At 43.4% G+C, this 21455-nt stretch overlaps 1 protein-coding gene across 1 annotated transcript in view; it reads left to right on the top strand.

The window, feature by feature from the left end:
* The window catches only part of LOC137538225 (malignant fibrous histiocytoma-amplified sequence 1-like), a 92181-nt gene that overhangs the window by 24635 nt on the left and 46091 nt on the right, over positions 1-21455 (top strand). Inside the window, exons 3-8 of the mRNA XM_068260271.1 lie at positions 1324-1618; positions 1951-2137; positions 4623-4813; positions 4994-5484; positions 12473-12630; positions 13175-13343. Of these exons, the coding sequence (XP_068116372.1) occupies positions 1324-1618; positions 1951-2137; positions 4623-4813; positions 4994-5484; positions 12473-12630; positions 13175-13343 (1491 nt within the window). The remainder of the gene's footprint in view (positions 1-1323; positions 1619-1950; positions 2138-4622; positions 4814-4993; positions 5485-12472; positions 12631-13174; positions 13344-21455) is intronic.

The raw sequence follows: 21455 nt of genomic DNA, 5'->3' as shown, positions 1-21455 counted from the left end.
AAGCCTTTAACTATGTGAATGTCAGTTAAGTCAATGGAAGTTACATGGTCTATATTCCATGTTCCTCATTACAAGCTCCTCTGGAATCTTAGCTGGGTACGGGACCTTTTGGGTGGTGCTGAACCTGCTGGGTGCCCAGATATTTTTCAGGGTTTTGTCAGTTCTGTATACACTACTAAATTGCCAGTTTATCTGTGCTGAATCTAGTAATAAAATAAAGTCACCAGGTTTTCTATAGGTTCTTCTGTGTTGAGGGGGTCAGGGTGGGGGTTATTTGAGGTGGTAGGGAGGGTCAGTGGTTGATGTTAGGTGATTTGATGCTCTCTCAGTGGCACAGTTTATCAGTATCTCCATGTTTAACTTCATTCTCAACCTGTGGGTCAGTATTCCAAAGTGTGCATTATATACTTCCGGACTGATGCCAGTTCTACACATTCTATTAATTTTCCATAGAGTATATTTTGTGTCCAAAGCTTGTGGTGGCAGCTGGGATACTCAATATAATGACTGCTGTTAACTTAAAAAAGGACTTCCTGGCCTTAAGTGATAGAAAGTAAGGTCAATATATTCTATAGACTTGTTAAAAAATGTAACCCCAACTCCTATTTTGGTTAAGGTACATAGAAAAATCTGTGATATCAATATTGCCCAGGTAAATCTTATGTTTGTAGCAAAGAGGTTAAAGGTTTCTAGTTTAGTTTCTTCAAATAGTCCACTGTGTAAATTTGCATAGGTGGCACAAAATGAAAACCCATTACTGTCACTATATTTAGATTCAAATGTATTTTAATTGAACTGTGCCACAGCACTTATATGTTATTACAGAGTTTCTTTTCTGCAGGTGAATTTATTTTCCAAAGATGTAGACGTGTGTAGGTGTAAATTACACACACTCGATAATAAACTTTTTTTTTTTTTCAAGACACCAAAAATGCCATTTACATTTCAGTTTGCAACCAGTTAATTTCCAGGCATGGTAGATGATTTGAGATACACTTCCTTACAACCAGGACCACCGTACGCTATTTGATGGACAGCACACCCAAACATCCATTTTGGCTACACTTAGGGCAGTTCCTCTACACTACAGACAAAAAGTTCCAGGTTCTCAATGAGCTCACTCCAGGAGTCTGAAATGCCTCCAGATAACAAATTAAGAGAGCGCTGTTGTGTTTGCTAAAGTCAGTGTAATATGTATAGTTATAGTTATATATATAGTTATAGTTATAGTTATATTTTTCACAAAAGTATAAATCTCCTGTAAACTTTCTCTGATGGGGTTTCTATAATCACCTCACATTAAGGTTTCTTATATTCGCGCAGGTACCAGATGAATAATATTCAGTGTTTGATGGATTTGGTGGGATTTTGGATTAACAATCTGCTCATGAGAGTGCCAAATTCTGTAGTCCTTCCTGTGGGAACACACGCTGACCTGTGCCATCCAGAAGAAGTAGAACTGAAGAGTAAAGATATCCAGGAGAAGATCTATAAAATGCTGGCCCAACATAAAGCAAACCTCCAAAATTTCATTAATAATTTAGAGGAACGTCAGGACTCTGAGCTCTACCTTGAGCAAGCAGAAAAATTGAGAGAGATATCCAACTGTACCATAAACGTATGTAAACATTTCAAGACATTAGAAATGTATGGTTTTGATGGAGACATAAAAGGTTAAATCACTAGTGGTAGGTTTCACTTGCATTCGGCCAAGTATAATTGTTTCATTGCCACATATACAAATGTAGTCAGAAAGATTTTCATAAGAGTTGATTAGGGCTCATTTACCCATCAAGGACCAGCAGATCTCCAGCTATCATGAAACTATAAAGTGACTGCTGATAATTCTAATTCTTTGTCAATGGATAGACTACAAGTCTCCAATTTCAAAGCCTTGTCACAAACAAAAAATGAACTTATTTATTAAGCTTTCTACTTTATATTTTGTAGGTTCTTCAACTCATTGCCATCAATAGTACTCACTACAATGACATACAACATCTACAACATCGCATCTTGAGCTCAGTGGGCAAAGTGGAGCTATTTCCAAATATTATTAAAATGCTGCCTCCAGTCTACAAAAAAGTGGAACAATGTATTCTGGATGTGATTCAAAATGGAACTACTCCTCAACACGGTCAGTGATCCACCATATTGATGAGCAGCTTGGTCAGACATTAAAGGACGACTATACAAAATACATGTGTAGGCATACGTATGTAATGTACATTTGTCCAAGAGTAAAATGTCATATAAATTATGTTTTTTCAATGTCGCTATCACTTACAGTAGGTTGTAAAATCTGACAGAACTGACAAGTTTTGGACTAGTCCATACCCTCATGGGGGATTTTTAGGATCTTACGAAAAGCACTTACTGAATGGCATTTGCTTAGTTCAACTGTCAACATGGTGTGCAAGTGTGTAGGGAGCCTGGCAAGCATCTTTGTATAGATCCTATCCAGGTAGTGCTTTTGTAAATAATACATTAAATACTGACAATCACATAGGAGGAGATGGACTACTCCAAAACCTGTCAGATTTGTATTGCTTACTGTGTGTGACAGCAACATAGGAGAAAAGTAATTTATGCTGCATTTTAATCTGGTAGCAATATACTGTACTACAGGATCTTCTCAAAAAATTAGCATATTGTGATAAAGTTCATTATTTTCTGTAATGTACTGATAAACATTGGACTTTCATATATCTTAGATTCATTACACTACAACTGAAGTAGTTCAAGCCTTTTATTTTTTTAATATTGATGATTTTGGCATACAGCTCATGAAAACTCAAAATTCCTATCTCAAAAAATTAGCATATTTCATCCGACCAATAAAAGAAAAGTGTTTTTAAAACAAAAAAAGTCAACCTTCAAATAATTATGTTCAGTTATGCACTCAATACTTGGTCGGGAATCCTTTTGCAGAAATGACTGCTTCAATGCAGCGTGGCATGGAGGCAATCAGCCTGTGGCACTGCTCAGGTGTTATGGAGGCCCAGGATGCTTCAATAGCAGCCTTAAGCTCATCCAGAGTGTTGGGTCTTGCGTCTCTCAACTTTCTCTTCACAATATCCCACAGATTCTCTATGGGGTTCAGGTCAGGAGGGTTGGCAGGCCAATTGAGCACAGTAATACCATGGTCAGTAAACCATTTACCAGTGGTTTTTGCACTGTGAGCAGGTGCCAGGTCGTGCTGAAAAATGAAATCTTCATCTCCATAAAGCTTTTCAGCAGATGGAAGCATGAAGTGCTCCAAAATCTCCTGATAGCTAACTGCATTGACCCTGCCCTTGATAAAACACAGTGGACCAACACCAGCAGCTGACATGGTACCCCAGACCATCACTGACTGTGGGTACTTGACACTGGACTTCAGGCATTTTGGCATTTCCCTCTCCCCAGTCTTCCTCCAGACTCTGGCACCTTGATTTCCGAATGACATGTAAAAGTTTCTTTCATCCGAAAAAAGTATTTTGGACCACTGAGCAACAGTCCAGTGCTGCTTCTCTGTAGCCCAGGTCAGGCGCCTCTGCCGCTGTTTTTGGTTCAAAAGTGGGTTCATGCTTCCATCTGCTGAAAAGCTTTATGGAGATGAAGATTTCATTTTTCAGCACGACCTGGCACCTGCTCACAGTGCCAAAACCACTGGTAAATGGTTTACTGACCATGGTATTACTGTGCTCAATTGGCCTGCCAACTCTCCTGACCTGAACCCCATAGAGAATCTGTGGGATACTGTGAAGAGAAAGTTGAGAGACGCAAGACCCAACACTTTGGATGAGCTTAAAGCCGCTATTGAAGCATCCTGGGCCTCCATAACACCTGAGCAGTGCCACAGGCTGATTGCCTCCATGCCATGCCGCATTGAAGCAGTCATTTCTGCAAAAGGATTTCTGACCAAGTATTGAGTGCATAACTGAACATAATTATTTGAAGGTTGACTTTTTTTTGTTTTAAAAACACTTTTCTTTTATTGGTCGGATGAAATATGCTAATTTTTTGAGATAGGAATTTTGAGTTTTCATGAGCTGTATGCCAAAATCATCAATATTAAAAAAATAAAAGGCTTGAATTACTTCAGTTGTAGTGTAATGAATCTAAGATATATGAAAGTCTAATGTTTATCAGTACATTACAGAAAATAATGAACTTTATCACAATATGCTAATTTTTTGAGAAGATCCTGTATGTGTACAAATGTATTTTCAATTTTACATTTGTTTGCAATTGTGATCAATAGGACATTTTTCGAGAAAACTTTTTTAATACTTTTGTGTGACAAATATCTTTGGTCATTGAGAACATGTCCCTCCAATTCCATGAGCAACCAGTAACTAATGATTCCCTAAAATGAATCTAATTATGTTAGCCACCAGGTAACAGAGAATAATGTCCACATTAGTGTTACCCGTGCCTTTATAAAGCTGTAGGGACAGCAAAGTTTCATATTTATGGTTTTGGTTAATGTGACATTATTTATTTTATACATTTATTCAGCTTTGATGCGTTTATTTCTTGCAGCGCTTTACATAGGACATACATATCTTCACATCACATTACTTGCCAGTAATGTGCGTATATCAAGCTAATGCCACTTTTTGTGATTCGCTCTACAGGCATTATGAACTTAGATTATCTTTTGAGTGAGATTTTACTAAGGACTGAAGACAGAAACTTGGATAAAGAACTTTTGAAAGATATTTTACGGTATCTCCATCGAATCGGTCTCATTGTTTGGTACGAGGACTTCGAACCTTTGCTCAACACTGTGTTTCTGAAACCATCTTTCCTAATAACTATTTTTAAGGTTAGATTTGGTTTTGATTACTGTAAATTTTTTGTTGTATGTGGAAATTGCTCTAATGAAACATTTTTTAAACTTTTTGCATTCTTTACACGTTAGCCTACCACAAAAAAAATTTGCATTTAGTCTTTGGGTTATTAAAATAATTTACAATCTAAGATATGTTTACTTTCTATATTCCAGATGATTGTCAGGCACGACCTTGTTAGTCAGTTAGAGAAAATACCAGCTGAAGTCCTAGTTTCAGAAAGAGCCTTCAAGCGTGATGTTCTGAAATGGAAGGAAATGCTCTGCTCTAAGGCCATGCTGCGCTTGCAAGCTATTAAAACTCTGGTTAAACAACAGCTTCAAATTTTCCCACTGAACGATACAAAGGATCTCCTCTATGATTTGTTAGGAAATTCAAGAGAAGATGGAAAGCTTATGAGTCTGTTAATTCACTTTCAGATATGTATGCCTGTTAGGAACATGAAGGCCCTTAATCCAGGAGCCCAAGAATTTATTCCTGGTAGTCCATGGTCTGTTAGAAGTTCTCCAAAGGAGCTGTGCTATCTCTTCCCAACTTATCTCAGAACCTTCATGGAAGTCACTGAGCGGTGGGGTGGAGATCACGCCGAGGATATTTACATCAGAGTATACTTTTCTCCACAAATTCCTGAAGGATTTTTCCAAAGGTATATGACAAAATGTGTTTTTAATTTATGTTTAGACATTTACAAAGCAGACTTAAAAACTATTATGGCAGACCTGACGTTTATCTCTTTCAGGCCGAGAAAGAAAATTAAGAACACAGAATAGTGCTTTGTGTGCTTGGCACTGTATATACACGTTTATCTCACCATTATTATTATTATTTAGTATAAAGCATCGACATCTTCCGCAGTGCTATACAGAGTATATTATCTTGTCTCTCAAAGAGGAGCTGTCAGCCATACTATCTCAGAAAATAAAACAAACTCATAAGTGGATAAATACTTGCTCTACTTACGTAACATATGTATTGCACTGTCCACATTTTGATTTTAGTGATTTTTCTACAGTAAAAAGGAGAAAATTCTTAACATTTCCCATTTTACCTGTGGCTATTTTGAAGCCAATATTGATGTAATTTCCTCCCTTACTCTCCTCTGCCTCTTTGTGTATGCATTGCCCGCCCTTCACTATAGAAAGTGCATTGTCTCAGCATGAGAAATATTGGCCAATCAAAGAGGAACAGAGGTGTGTGTGTGTGTGTGTGTGGGGGGGGGGGGGGGGAGACAGGAGGAAAGAGCCTTCAGCCAATGAGGCAGCTTTAGTTAAGTCTGAGGGGAAAGTAGAGAAGCAAAAATTGACAACCCGGCATGCCCTGCAACTTCCTTTGTGTGTACCAAATTTTGTGTGTACCAATTAAGAGTCAGGTAAACTGGGGAATGATTACTTAACAAGAAGAAAAGTAATAGTGATTTTAACTTTTGTATTGCCTAGTTAGCATCCTTATTACTTGTAGAGATGGGCCGAACGGTTCGCCGGCGAACGGTTCCAGGCGAACTTTGGTGGTTCGCGTTCGCAGAGAACCGGGAACTTTTTTCAAAGTTCGGTTCGCCCATAGACTTTAATGGCCGCCGACTTTAACGGTTAATAGCAAAGTCCCATTACATGGTAGAAACACCAAAATTGTTGGGAATGTTAAGTGGAATAGTGGGAACAAGAGGAAAAGATTTTTTTTCAAAAAGATCTTATACTTTTTGAGAAAATCAATTTTAAAGTTTCAAAGTAAAATGAGCCGATTCATAAAAAAAGAACCGATTCATTAAAAAGAACCGGATGATTCAAGAACCGTTAGTATAGCAGAGAATGCGTCCTGAGCAGGACGTGAAGCTGCCGGATCGCTGCTGTCTCTCCCCACCTGCCTGCACCTGTCACCCTCACCTAGCCTGGCACCCAGTGCACCCCTGGGTGCCAGGCTAGGTGAGAGTGACAGGTGAGGAGGTGGGGAGAGCCAGCAGGAGCCGGCAGCTATGCGTCCAAAAGGAGGCATTCTCTGCTATGTGGGAGGCATCGGAGATCTTCAATCAACTTAATTGAAGATCGCAACATAAGAGGATACAGTTCGTTGGATTGTTTACCGTGCATATTGGCGTGGGAAAACTTTTTTAAAGGTACAGGTAAGTATTTATGGTAAATTTAGAATAATAAAATACTTTTCTCGTGGTTGTGTTTTTATTTCTTTTAACCCTTTTTTGGAAATGGGAAAAGGGTACTTTGTACCCCTATACTCATTTCTTCTGGGAGGGGGGTGGGCATCTGGGGTCCCATTCTCAGATGCCACCATGACCCCCCCCCCAGGGAGCCATCGCCCCTACCTCCTCCTGGGGCACTGGAGGTGGGGAAGAGCCCCTTGTCCATGGATTGGACAAGGGCTCCGGGGGGGAGAGGAGGGGAAGGCTTGGCTGCACCTCCCCCCCCCCCCCGGAGCCCCCCCCATACCATGGACCATGCGGGCTGGTATAGCTCAGGGTGCGAAGCCCAAGTCGGCCGGGGCTCCGCATTCTGGCTATCCCAGCCTGCATGGGGGACAAGGGGTTACAGAGGCTCGGGAGGGGGGACCCCACGTCTTTTTTTTTTTTTCATTTATTTCCCACACTCAGCACATAAAAATAATAAATAAATAAATATATATATATACATATATATATATATATATATATATATATATATATATATATATATATATATATATATATATATACACACATATATATATATATATATATATATTTTTTTTTTTTAAAGGACTTACGAGGCCACAAGTATGAAGAAAGTTAAATACCATTTCATAATCCAGATCCATGGAGGACGCCATCTGCGCCCCCCGTTCATTCCGCCATGGCACCCGCAGTAATACCGGCCCCGGTCGGGTCCTGACCCCTCCAAACGGGACGGATTCTCATTCCCCCCCTCAATATGACCGCCAAAGATTGCCGCGGCTGCGCAGTCCGCATAGATGCGATTGCGGCTGCGCAGCTCTAGGTCCTCCTCCCGATGCGTCCGATGTATGCACGCATATTGATGACGCGGCAGGAGGAGGCCCTAGAGCTGTGCAGGTGCAATCGCGTCTGTGCGGACAGCGCAGCCGCGGCAATCTGTGGCGGCCATATTGAGTGGGGAATGAGAACCCGACCTGTTCGGAGGGGTCGGGAGTCGGGACCCGACCGGGGCCGGTATTACTGCGGGAGCCATGGGGGAATGAACGGGAGGGCGCGGATGGCGTCCTCCATGGATCTGGATTATGAAAAGGTATTTAACTTTTTTCACATTTGTGGCCTCGGAAGAAAGATTGTTTCCTGCTATCTTTTTAACATATCCTGCAAATTTGGTGTTGCTAGGATGTAAGGGGCCTTTGCTATTAACTGCTAAAGTCGGCGGGTGATGATAACCAACCAGAATTATAGGGGTGCAAAAGTGCTGAATTCTGCCATAGGCTTCCATTAGGCTCCCTATTTCACTTTCAAAAATCTCAAATCTTTTCAAAGGGCAATTGCTCAGCAGTGGCAAATTTTCTAGCATTGTAGGAACTGTTAGGGGGATCATAACTGGTGAGTTTCGGGCCCCTAGGCCGAAGAGGTCATAGCCTAGGGTCACAAAAATCTGTTTATTTGGGCAATTTCAATGGTAGTGATTCTGACGTACATAAATCGCAGCCATGGCCGTTAGCAACGTCTGAATTTCACGAAATGTCTCATGCAGGTAGAAGACATATTGTTAGACTTGGACTCCAAAGATTGGCTCCCTACATCTCTGCAAACCAGAGTTACAAGGGTGCAAAAGTAGTAAAATCCCCCATAGGCTTTCATTGGGCCTCCTATTTACCGTTCCAAAATCTCACACCATTTTTTTTCCTCTTATTCCCACTGTTCTCCTTAACATTTTCTGCAAGTTTGGTGTTTCTAGCTTTTAAAGCGGCTTTGCTATTAACTGCTAAAGTCGGCGGGCGCTTAATTTTCCCACGGTCAGAAAGAGTTACTTTAAAATTGATTTTCTCAAAAACTATAAGGTATTTTTGAAAAAAAAAATTCCCCTCTTGTAGTCACTGAAAGATCTCAGGTGTTAGACACCTTGAAACATCTTTTCCATCACTTTTCTGGCCAGCAGAAATGTTTCTAGTTTTCAAAGTTAGCCTCCCCATTGAAGTCTATTGCGGTTTGCGGAAGTTCCTGCGAACCGAACCTTCCGCGGGAGTTCGCGAACGGGGTTCGCGAACCTTAAATCGGAGGTTCGGCCCATCACTAATTACTTGTTTACTAGATAAAAATAAAGAGTTGATTTTTGCTTTTATGCCCGACAGTTACACTTTAACTGTCCCTGAGAGGAACTCACAATCTAATTCCTACCATAGTCATATGTCAATGTATGTATCGTGTAGTAAATGGTCTAGGGACAATTTAGGGGGAATGCTTACCTGAGGAAAATGTATGCGTGCTCTAACACCAAGTTTTAACCCTAGCAAGTCTGGCTCTGCAAATCTGGCTCAATTGGCTATTCATGAGGCAATGCTCATGCAAATATGCATTTGCTTTCGCACGCCAAACTATGCAGGGTCAAAAAACGAATACCGCAAAAGCCTTCGCCCTGCGGGAATTAGTTCATGCCACATAAGCACTATCCAGGAACGCCACGGGGAGGCTTCACAATGCTCCCATACAACCGGGGGACCGCGGGGTCCCAGGCACTCTCACCACCTGGGAACCACAACAGCACCCCGGAGGGGGAGGCTGGGTGGCGCAGGTGACCCCCCAAGCGTGGCCAGCGCCGGGGGGAGCCGTCCGCTCCAACCTCCCAAACTTAAAAACAGGCACTTACCTTAACGTCCATTGCGTTCTGCTACATGCGCATTAACTTGGGGGCACCACATGAGAAAGGAGTGAAGCATGGGTCACCCCAAGCTTTAGAGCTCAGGGCTGGCTCACACACAACACTCCAGAAGGGGGGGAGGACAGGTGCAAACAACTCACTCCAGGGCTCACACCACCAGAGTAAGCCATCTTCAACCTGCCTCCAAAGGATACAACCACAAAAAATGCTTACCTGAGGAAAATGTATGCGTGCTCTAACACCAAGTTTTAACCCTAGCAAGTCTGGCTCTGCAAATCTGGCTCAATTGGCTATTCATGAGGCAATGCTCATGCAAATATGCATTTGCTTTCGCACGCCAAACTATGCAGGGTCAAAAAACGAATACCGCAAAAGCGGTCGCCCTGCGGGAATTAGTTCATGCCACATAAGCACTATCCAGGAGCGCCACGGGGAGGCTTCCCAATGCCCCCATACAACCGGGGGACCGCGGGGTCCCAGGCACTCTCACCGCCTGGGAACCACAGCAGCACCCCGGAGGGGGAGGCTGGGTGGCGCAGGTGACCCCCCAAGCGTGGCCAGCGCCGGGGGGAGCCGTCCGCTCCAACCTCCCAAACTTAAAAACAGGCACTTACCTTAACGTCCATTGCGTTCTGCTACATGCGCATTAACTTGGGGGCACCACATGAGAAAGGAGTGAAGCATGGGTCACCCCAAGCTTTAGAGCTCAGGGCTGGCTCACACACAACACTCCAGAAGGGGGGAGGACAGGTGCAAACAACTCACTCCAGGGCTCACACCACCAGAGCAAGCCATCTTCCACCTGCCTCCAAAGGATACAACCACAAAAAATGCTTACCTGAGGAAAATGTATGCGTGCTCTAACACCAAGTTTTAACCCTAGCAAGTCTGGCTCTGCAAATCTGGCTCTTTTGGCTATTCATGAGGCAATGCTTATGCAAATATGCATTTGCTTTCGCACGCCAAACTATGCAGGGTCAAAAAACGAATACCGCAAAAGCGGTCGTCCTGCGGGAATTAGTTCATGCCACATAAGCACTATCCGGAGCTTTAAAGGAGCTTTAAAATCGATTTTCTCAAAAACTATAAGGTCTTTTTGAAAAAAAAAATTCCTCTTGTTCCCACTGTTCTACTTAACATTCCCATTAATTTTGGTGTTGCTAGCTTTTAAAGGGGCTTTGCAATTAACCACCATTAAAGTCGGCGGGGGTATATTTTCCCACGGTCAGAAGGAGAATTTACATTAATACTTTAAAATAGATTTTCTCAAAAACTATAAGGTCTTTTTGAAAAAAAAATTTCCTCTTATTCCCACTGTTCTCCTTAACGTTTTTCTGCAAGTTTGGTGTTTCTAGCTTTTAAAGCGGCTTTGCTATTAACTGCTCAAGTCGGCGGGCGCTTAATTTTCCCACGGTCAGAAGGAGTTACTTTAAAATTGATTTTCTCAAAAACTATAAGGTATTTTTGAAAAAAAGTCCCCTCTTGTAGTCCTGCGAACCGAACCTTCCGCGGCAGTTCGCGAACAGGGTTCGCGAACCTTAAAACGGAGGTTCGGCCCATCACTAATTACTTGTTTACTAGATAAAAATAAAGAGTTGATTTTTGCTTTTATGCCCGACAGTTACACTTTAACTGTCCCTGAGAGGAACTCACAATCTAATTCTTAACATTGTCATATGTCAATATATGTATCGTGTAGTAAATGGTCTAGGGACAATTTAGGGGGAAGCCAATTAACCTTTCTGTATGTTTTTGGGATGTGGGAGGAAACCGGAGTGCCAGGAGGAGACCCATACAGACATGTCACCTTGGATATACTTTAATAAGTACAACACATGTCTCCAAACATGGAATCATGCATTTGGCCTATGTAAATATCTCTGTCACGGTATGCATGACAGACAGAACTCTCCCTTATGTAAATGCACCAAGATGCAAAACTGAGTGAGTCTTCAAGTGAGTGTGCTGACCTCGACCTCATGGATCTTTCTGTGGCTTGTACATTAGTTCAGCAATTCAGAGACTTACATGGTGTTCAACTTCACCCATGTACCTTGCTTAGCAAAAGGGTTAAAAGCACAGCTGCATAGTTAATGTATGGGCACAAGGCGGCAGATATCTGTAGTTGTGTGGGCAAGGGTTCTTGAGTTTAGATAATATAGTATGTGACGCCTATCTCTTCTTGCACAGCTTTTTAAAATGTGTACCCAACTTAGCTGAATTATATTTACTAGCAGTCCCACGGCGTAGCATACGCCGCATGAGAGGGTAGCGGGTAGGAATGGGGTATTGGGCACAGCGGCGGGGAGGGGGGTGGGATCCCCCCCTCCCTCACCTGGGTCCCCCATCTGCGCTTCACCTCCAGCTTAAGCTCAGCAGCAGCAGCCGCTGCTATTAGTAAGAGGCAGCGGGCGGGGATGACTCACCTCTTCCGCGTTCCAGCGTGCGTTCCACTGTCATCACTTCCTGCAATGACGCCCACTGTATTGTAAGTATACAATATATTGTATATATAGATGAAAAACATAAGGAAATATGATCATGCTGTAAAAACATAACAAATATAATAAAAAGTACATCACCTATCCAGGGATTTTATCTGATTGCCATATGGAATCAGGAGGGATTTTAATCAATTTTACCATTTTTTTTGCCTTTGTTTAAATTATCTGGAGTTTTCTGCAGCTTTTTTTTTTTTTTGGTAGAACATTAAATATATTCTTGATGAGATATCTTTCTTCAGTCTGTGTAATTACGAAATATGGGTGCAATACATCCAACGCCAGAACTACTTATCACCCTACATTTCAGGCTGATGGTCCAATCATGTTCCTTCTACACAACTCACTGGGTGGAAAAATCCAGCTTTCTTCTGGTGCACAATGGAAAACCATTACTAATCAAGGAGCATAACCAGAGAGCTGACAGTTATCTAGCAGTGCGGAGTCGTAGGCCTGGAAAACCCAAAGGTAAATCCTCAAATAAATGTATCTGATTTCATATTCTTATTATTTTAAAACTCTTTATGAAAACACATGCAGTTCAGTTGCACATCTTTCACCAATCGTGTATTTTTTGGACATCCACATCTTTCACCAGTCATGTGAATTTGGATCCTTAGAGTGAATGGCAACGCTCACAGGGGTGTTTGAGTTCTGCAAGTGAAAAATATTGTCTGCAGAGTTTTGTGGATAATTTTGGGGTTCAGATGTTATAAATGAAGTAAATAAAAACCACCTCCATACATCTAGAAAACATTGACTTGACTTTTTACAGATTTTCCTGTAACACTTTCTGACAACTTTCAGTGGCCCTGCTTGAAGCAGCATACAATTTCCATTTTTATGCAAGTTTGAAATATTTGCTTCTCACTGACCATTTCTAATGCCTAGGAAACTTCACAGGTGTTTCCTAAAATCCAGATGAGTATAGAGGTGCTGATCTGCAAGGGCAAATTCTGTGAATACCGTGATCTACATTCAAATTTCTACACCTGTTAATATTTCTATTTAGATTTCGGGCCTCTCTGGGATTTCAATCTAACAATCCTTTCCATAGTGGAGAAGCTGTGTAAGGAGTGGCCAGGACTTTTCTATTACATTCGGACTCCGTGTAGAACAGCCGGATGCCCTGAAGAGTTTGAGTGGCCGGATATTGAGGCTCCAGGTTCAGTCTATGATATGTATGTACTGTTGTACACTTCTTTTATTATTTTCACAGGGAGTCTGTGTTTGGGCTAGGGCTAATTTTGATGTTTTACAATGTTTTGATGCACCTGCTAACAATGTTTAAACTGTTTATTATACAAAAATGTGTCAATTTTTGAAGGGAAAATAAAAAAAAATGAACATGTATATTTATTGGCGGTAGTCTTAAGTAAACTCAATGGTAAAACCGAAAACTGAGAGCCATTTGTACGGCAGTAAGCAATAACCACTAAGTCAATAAGGTATACAGTTGGATTGCCTCAAAGTTGGATGAGAGTCCGTTAACACTCCAGGGGCGTTCCTACCATAGAGCGCATCAGGGTGTGGTGCACTGGGTGACTGACAGCTAGGGGGGTGTCACCATGACCCCCTCACAGCAGCAGAGCAGGAGGGGGAAGCAACGCTAGAAGGAGGGGCAGTGGGGACAGCGGCGGGGAGGGGTGCCAGAAGGGAGACAGAAGGAGGGAGCCCAGGTGAGGGAGGGGGGTTCTGGCACCCTTCCCGCCACTGTCCCTACTGCCCCTCCTTCTTGCGCTGCTTCCCCCTCCTGGGGCATCTATACTAGCTATACAGGGGCAACTATACTAGCTACACTGGGGGCAACTATACTAGCTATACTGGGGCAACTGTACTAGCTACACTGGGGACAACTGTACTAGCTACACTGGGGGCAACTGTACTAGCTATACTGGGCAACTGTACTAGCTACACTGGGGGCAACTATACTAACTATACTGGGGGCAACTGTACTAGCTATACTGGGGGCAACTGTACTAGCTGTACTGGGGGCAACTGTACTAGCTATACTGGGGGCAACTGTACTAGCCAGACTGGGGGCAACTGTACTAGCTAGACTGGGGGCAACTGTACTAGCTAGACTGGGGGCAACTGTACTAGCTATACTGGGGTTTACTGTACTAGCTACACTGGGGGCAACTGTACTAACTACACTGGAGCAACTACTAGCTACACTGGGGGCAACTGCACTAGCTATACTGGGGGCAACTATACTTGCTATACTGGGGGCAACTATACTAGCTACACTGGGGGCAACTATACTATCTACACTATCTACACTGGGGCAACTGTACTAGCTACACTGGGGGCAACTAAACTAGCTTTACTGGGGGCAAATATACTAGCTATACTGGGGCAACTATACTAACTTCACTGGGGGCAACTATACTAGCTTCACTGGGGGCAACTATACTAGCTATACTGGGGCAACTACGCTAGCTTCACTGGGGGCAACTATACTACCTTCACTGGGGGCAACTATACTAGCTATACTGGGGGCAACTATACTGGAGGCAACTATACTAGCTATACTGGATGCAACTAAACTACATACACTGGGGGCAACTATACTAGCTACACTGGGGGCAACTATACTAGCTACCTATAAAGGAAGCAACTATGCTACCTTTACTGGGGCAACTATATTACCTGCACTGTTGGTACCTATATCTGACATTACCTGGCGTGGCGCGCTTAGTATGCCGTATTCGCTCTTTTCCTTTTTTTTGGGGGGGGGGGGGGGTGTCTTATAATACCCAGCATAGGGTGTCAAATGCCCTAGGTATGCCACTGTCGCACTCAGAATTAGTGTGCGTTGTGCTGGTTTGTATTTTTCTGGTTCTTGCACAGCTAACGTACAGTATTTCAATGGCATCACATCTGACCCAAGTTTTTCCTAATTGCAGTGCGTTTTGCAACGTGTGTGTGTGTGTGTGTGTGTGTGTGTGTGTGTGTGTGTGTGTGTGTGTATGTGTGTGTGTGTGTTTGCATGAAATGTTGGCAGAAAATGTACATTTGTTATGGAAAATCGCATCTAATTTTGAAGTTAATCAGATCATGTAAAATAACTTCACAGATTTGCACAAAAAAATTCCAATATGAAAAATTGTATAAAAATGCGGATGTGCAGAGGAAGAACCCAAAGAACCAAAAAATGCAAAGTACAGAATCAGACATGCAAAAAAAAGTGGAAAATTGCATGCAAGATTTGCATGGATAAAATGTAATTGCTGCCTTAACCCTCCTGGCGGTATCCCCGACCTGAGCTCGGGGGTAGGAAAAAGCAGCTGCTATGGGTAAGCCGGAGCTCAGGTCGGGCAGTGAAAAAAATGCTGCAGCTGCGTGCAGGAGTCCTGCGCGCGGATCGGCGCTGCTCAGCGGGACTCCTGCATCTGTCCCCCAAAGTGTGGCTCTACTGTGCGGCCGCTGGGATCCCCATATCCCCGGTAATCTTGCGGGTACCTGGCGGCCCATGTGATCAGTTCGGTGGCAGCAGTGCGATATTACCGCTCTCCAGGGGCTCCTGCCTCTCTCCGACCAGCAGCAGCGATGTTTGTCCGGCTGCCGGGACCCTATATCCCCAATATTCTCTTTGGGACTCGGCGGCCAATCAGAAGAGCGGAGCAGCAGTGCGGGCTGACGCGGGGCGGCATGACGTCATGGGGGTGTGGCGGGAAATGTAAAAAATTAATTTTATTGGCTGAAAAAGTGCAATGTATTGGATACACATGAATCAAATACATGTGTATCCAATACACTGTTGCCATTTGGTTCCCTGCTGTGAGCTATGAGCTGTGCTGTGATCTCTGATCTGCTACTGATTTTTGGATTTGTGTGGCGACCTCTGCCTAAATTTTTGACTACCCTCTTTGCCTTCTGATTCTGCCTCATATTGGATTTCTGTGTACCAACTGTAAGGATTCCTCCTGTGGCATGTTCTGTCCGTTGTGGTGGAGCCGCAAACGGACAGTTCTGGCTTGTTTGCCTGCATTCGGTTGTGCATTCGCAATCAGTCACATTGTTATTTGCAATTGCTCTGCAGTTCTGGGCAGCTCAGGATGCTGTCATCATTCCACCAATTGCTTACTACAGCTGAACTGTGGCCAGATAGCCCTGGATTTCCTGCAGGCATGTTGTTACATAATACTGCATGTATTTCCTATGGGAGTCCTTTGCATTCACAACCAGCTAGCAAATGGTAATCAAGACAGCTCAGGATTGAATGATTACCATTCAGCTGTGTTGAGATTTGCATGCTTGCATCCACTGGTCAATGCCGGCATAAAAGTCTGTCTCCCCTTTTAGACCTCACACATCATAGTGTTCATAGCCGGCCTTTGACCTGAGCGACTGGAGCGGTCGCTCAGGGCGCCGGCTTCCAAGGGGGCGCCTATCACTGGTTACCTATACTGGGGGCACCTATGCTTGGCAACCTATATTGAGGGCACCTACACATGAGATCCTATAGTGGGGCACCTATACCTTGCTACTGAGTCTGAGGGCGTTTTTTTTTTTTGGGGGGGGGGCACTGTGGCTACAACACATGGAACAAATTGTCGGTGCTGTGCTATCATTCTAAATTGGGGGGAGGAGGGTGGCTAACTGTCCCACTGATGTGAATTGCATATGGGCCTGTGTGTGTGTGTGCGTGCGGGCACACGAGAACAGAATGAAGGCGGGGGGCACAAAAATCAGGTTTCGCTCAGGGCGCTGTGAAACCTAAGGCCGGCCCTGATAGTGTTCACTATGCTGGTCTGTTGGGCACTGTGCTACTCTGTATAGTTCTGTTATTGTAGTTCAATGCAACCTTTTTACTTGTGCTTTAGCTAGTTCTTGATAAATATATATGCAGACTTGGCAACTTAGACAAAATTGGCAAACTTAGAAAAAATTGCCGCCCCCCCAGCCGTGGGTGCGGGAGGGCCGGCCTCCGAGCTGGAGGGGTAGCGGGCAGAAGGGGGGGGGGTATTGGGCCTAGCGGCAGGGAAGGGGTCGGACCCCCTCCTCCCTTGCCTGGGTCCCCCGATCTGCGCCCCACCTCCAGCTTTAAATGATTACATAGCAGCCGATAGTAAGAGGGACGGGCGGGGATCACTCACCTCTTTCGGTTCCAGCGTGCGCTCCACTGACGTCACTTCCTACAATGCCGTCCACTTACAATACAGCCCGCTACCCCTCCAACTCGGCGGCCGCCCCCCCCCCCCCCCGCACCGACGGACGGGCGGTTGCTGCCCCCCTAGAAGTGCCGCCTGAGCCAAAAGTTTCACCCCGCCTCATGAGCGGGCCGGCCCTGTATATATTCATCTATTAGTTGTGCCGTTTATTATTTTTCTGTATTATTGTTTATTGCCTAGTTTCCATGCCTGATGGACATTCATTGCATCCGCGGTGGGTCAGTAAAGTCCATTATCCTGATAGCTTGGATTATGCCATCACCACGTTGGCACTGTGCTGCCATTGTGTCTTACTTGTCTAGTTACACTCCAATCTATAGTCCTGTCTTGTACCTGTCTGAGTGCTTGCTATCGCTAAGGCAGCGCAACATCCCACTGCGCTGCCATTGTGTCTTACTTGTCTAGTTACACTCCAATCTATAGTCCTGTCTTGTACCTGTCTGAGTGCTTGCTATCGCTAAGGCAGCGCAACATCACACTGCGCTGCCATTGCTTCTTATTTGTAGCGATATCGGAAGCCCAGAGCTGCAGTTAATCTGGGCAGCCTGTGTAGCCTCTTCCATTATTCAGCTACCAGCCTTGTTGCTCTGGGTGGTCAAAGTTTAACCGCCAAGCATTACACTTGTGATTTGTAAACAGACAGTATTGCTTATCCACACAAGCATTACATTATTATGATGGGTCAAACATAAAATCACATGGAGGAGGCCTCTGACACCATGTGTTATGGTTCCCTGTCTTTTGAAAGATTTGAAAAGTTTGACTGTGAAACAGCAAGCAAATTTATACCAGAATTGGTTAGATTCTTGTTAAATCCAGATTTTCAGACTTCAGCATTTTCTACCTAGGCTGATCAGATAGTTTGCACTCTGTTTAAGGGCAAGCTTTTTTATTGGGCAGTTGATGTTTTGAATCACACTTCTCTGAGAGAAAAACCTTTAGAATTCATAGCTTTTGTGATTCATAATTGGTTAAGAATATCTCCATTACCATATCCTCTTGATGAACTCCATCAGATGCCTCTTCAGCAGCATCTAAAAGCAATCTGTATGCAGCAAAGTCTAAAGTCTTGCATAAAACTAAACGTAAATGTTCCAGAAAATGTTCACAACCAGCAATGTCGTTGTCCATAGCAACTGCTCATCAGACCCATAGTCAGACTTTGTTATTAACAGATAATGAAATTCAATTGCCATTCATGGGAGTCAAATGGACCTATGAAACTATCAATGAACTTTCCTTGCTAGCCAGGGAGAATAAGGATTTTTGTTTAAAATAATTGTCTGAATATTCTTATGAGGAAATAATACAGGCTGGGTCCACACTAGACCCGGTTGCAGGACGGACCCTGCAGTCCGGATCAGGGGAAGTACCCACCGTACTGCAAACTGATGAAAGTGCATCAGTTTTGTATCAGTTTCCGTTCAGGTTTTTCCCTGACAGAAAACGTCTCTATCATTAGGAAGGAGTGGGAGGATTTTTTGGGCCAATCATAAAGCTCAGGCTATCCGTTTTCACATCCGTTTTTTGCCTGTGGAGCTGGAGATGCGTTTTCTCATTGCTTTCACTACCCCTGCGTGTATCCGTGGTCCTGATCCGTTGCGTGAAAATGCAGCAGATCCGGACCTTCCGTTCAGGTTTTCAAAACGGGTCCCCGCAAACGCAGACGGATCCGTTTTTTACTTGGGTGAGGCTGGCTGCTATTTTAAACATTAGTATCCGGGACTCCGTTTTTCATCAGGTTTGAAAAACGCAGCCACGGATACGTTTCCGGACCTAGTGTGGACCAGCTCTAATGAGCAAATCAAATTGTTTGTGCAGCAAAGAAAATTTGCATATTCTTCAGTTCAACACTTGTTGCAAGTTCTGGACATTTTTAAGGATAGAAAATACCTTGGTAATGATTCAGTTAATCAAGTTGATTCTCTGTCAGGAGTAAACCAAGCCAAGTCCACTCCAGCTAGCTTCCTGCAGACTGATCCAGCTGTAAATTATGCCCAGAATAATTGTTTAGTTCCTGACAAGAATGAATGGGATCCTCCATTTGAAAAATGGGAAATTAAGGCTTTGATTTATGAATTAGAGAATGATCGAGGATATTTTTATGAATTTTACACTGCTAAGAGTAACATAATTTTGCATGCATGCATTGAGTCTGCTTTTTCTTTGGTTGAAATTAATCTGTGTGTGCATGACTTTGTGATTCCGTTAATTGATGCATGGAATGAGATCTTGAATGGTCGCTCTGGGAGTCAGTGTGGGCAACATTTAGTAACCAATGTCAATTCGGTCTCTCCATTGCCCCTAGCAACGACATCACCTGCTAGCCTTGCTCCAGATGCACGCCTTGCTTCTCTAACCCGTTATAATGGTGGCAGTAAGTCTTTTTTGAATTTCTAGCAGAATTGCAAAATTCTTCAGATCAGCCACCACATTTCATCAGTCCAGGTTTATTACCTTATACCTGCTTGATAGCAAGATGAGAACTTGGGCTAGGGGAAGTTGCTGAGGAAAACGAGGAGGTTTTTGATGACCCCCTGGAATTTGTTAAATTAATCGCAAAACGTTTTGCGAAAAAATACAAACAAATTCCTACTGATTTGTTTTCAGCATCCTGCAAACCATATGATCCAGCAGACACCAATAGATGCACTACATCAGTTCCTGGGTCTCAGCAATCATGTTTAGTAATCTTAGAACCCCAGCATCTGAATTTTCCAATTTTACAGTTGAAGAACGGTGGTTCAGATGCGCAAACTTTGGGTTCTATTCTCAAAGAGGCCAAATTACTGCAAAATTTTACTGCAAAATTTCCGCCAGCAGTAAACTCCGCATTTTTTCCGCATTCACTAAAATTTTCCGCATGTTTTCCGCAGGCGGTAAAAAAGATGCGGAAACAGCCATTAAACGTGCGGTAAACATTCGGTAAAAAGGTTGCATGAAAAAGTGTAAAAAAAAAAATAATCCAGCAAGCACAGCCCTTAAGCCTCCAGACTTCATTAAAATCAATGGGATGCGGAATATATCACCTACTACTTGTAGGTGATAAAAAATCGATAAATACCGCTGAAATAATGCGCCTAAAATGTTTTGTGGATTGAGATTTTTTGCAGAAAATACCGACTTTTGCGGAACCTTTTCCACATTAACACCGCACTTTTTCCGCACTTTTACCGCATGCGGAAAAAACATGCGGAAAATTTTGAGAATGTGCACTTGCCGTTGTTTTGGTCGGTAACTTCCCGCATGTCTTTTACCGCATGAGGGAAGTGATTGAGAATAGAGCCCATTGTGTCCTGATCTTCCTGTTTCAACACCTTGCTCTGGTTCCGTGAATGGTTCAGAGCATCTGTTATGTGAACCTGAAATCACAGAATCATTGCCTTGTCCAGAAAATGTTCTAGTAAATTTGCCCTGTACCATGAATTACGCAGTAGTTCTGTCCAATGAAGCTCAGGTCACAGAATCATTATGCTGTCCAGCAGGTGCTTCCATGGCTCTGCCCTGCAACATGGACTGTTCAGTGATCCTGTCCAGTGAAGCTGAGGTCGCAGAGTCTTATGTTTCTTTCACCCAGTACTTTGGATGCTTCAATATCTCTAGCAGAGGACTCAGAGGCACTGCTTACCTCAGTTGGTGTTGCAGTAATATTTACCTGTTTAGCAGCTGTCTTAGAATTACAGTCCATTCTAGTAAAACTTGATGAATCTTTGTCCAGTGAAGCATTGTCCTTGTCAGCAAGTTTTGGAAACATTGCCCTGTACACAGTCTGATTTAACTAATGTTGTGAAGTCCCTGTCTGATATTGTAGCAGCCAGGGAACTCCAGCCCTGTCCTCTGAATGTTTCAAAGTCTTGCCCTGTAACATGGATGATTTTGACTCTCTGGTAAAAATAATAGAAGTCTCAGAATTTCAGTCCGGTTTAGTGAGTGTTCTTGAAACCCTGCCTTGTATCTAGGAGAATTCTGGTTCTCTGGCCGGTGTGGCAGAGGTTCCAGAGTCCCCTTCCTGTCCAGTGAGTTCCTCAGTTTTGCCCAGTTCAGTGGGGGTTGCTGCAATACTGACTTGTTTTGCAGCTCTTTTGAAGCTCCAATCCAGTGTACTACTAGATGAGG

The sequence above is a fragment of the Hyperolius riggenbachi genome, chromosome 11, assembly GCF_040937935.1.
Source record: "Hyperolius riggenbachi isolate aHypRig1 chromosome 11, aHypRig1.pri, whole genome shotgun sequence".
Classification (NCBI taxonomy): Eukaryota; Metazoa; Chordata; class Amphibia; order Anura; family Hyperoliidae; genus Hyperolius; species Hyperolius riggenbachi.
The sequence above is the reverse complement of the archived record's forward strand: the minus strand, read 5'-3'. Positions and strand labels throughout refer to the sequence as shown.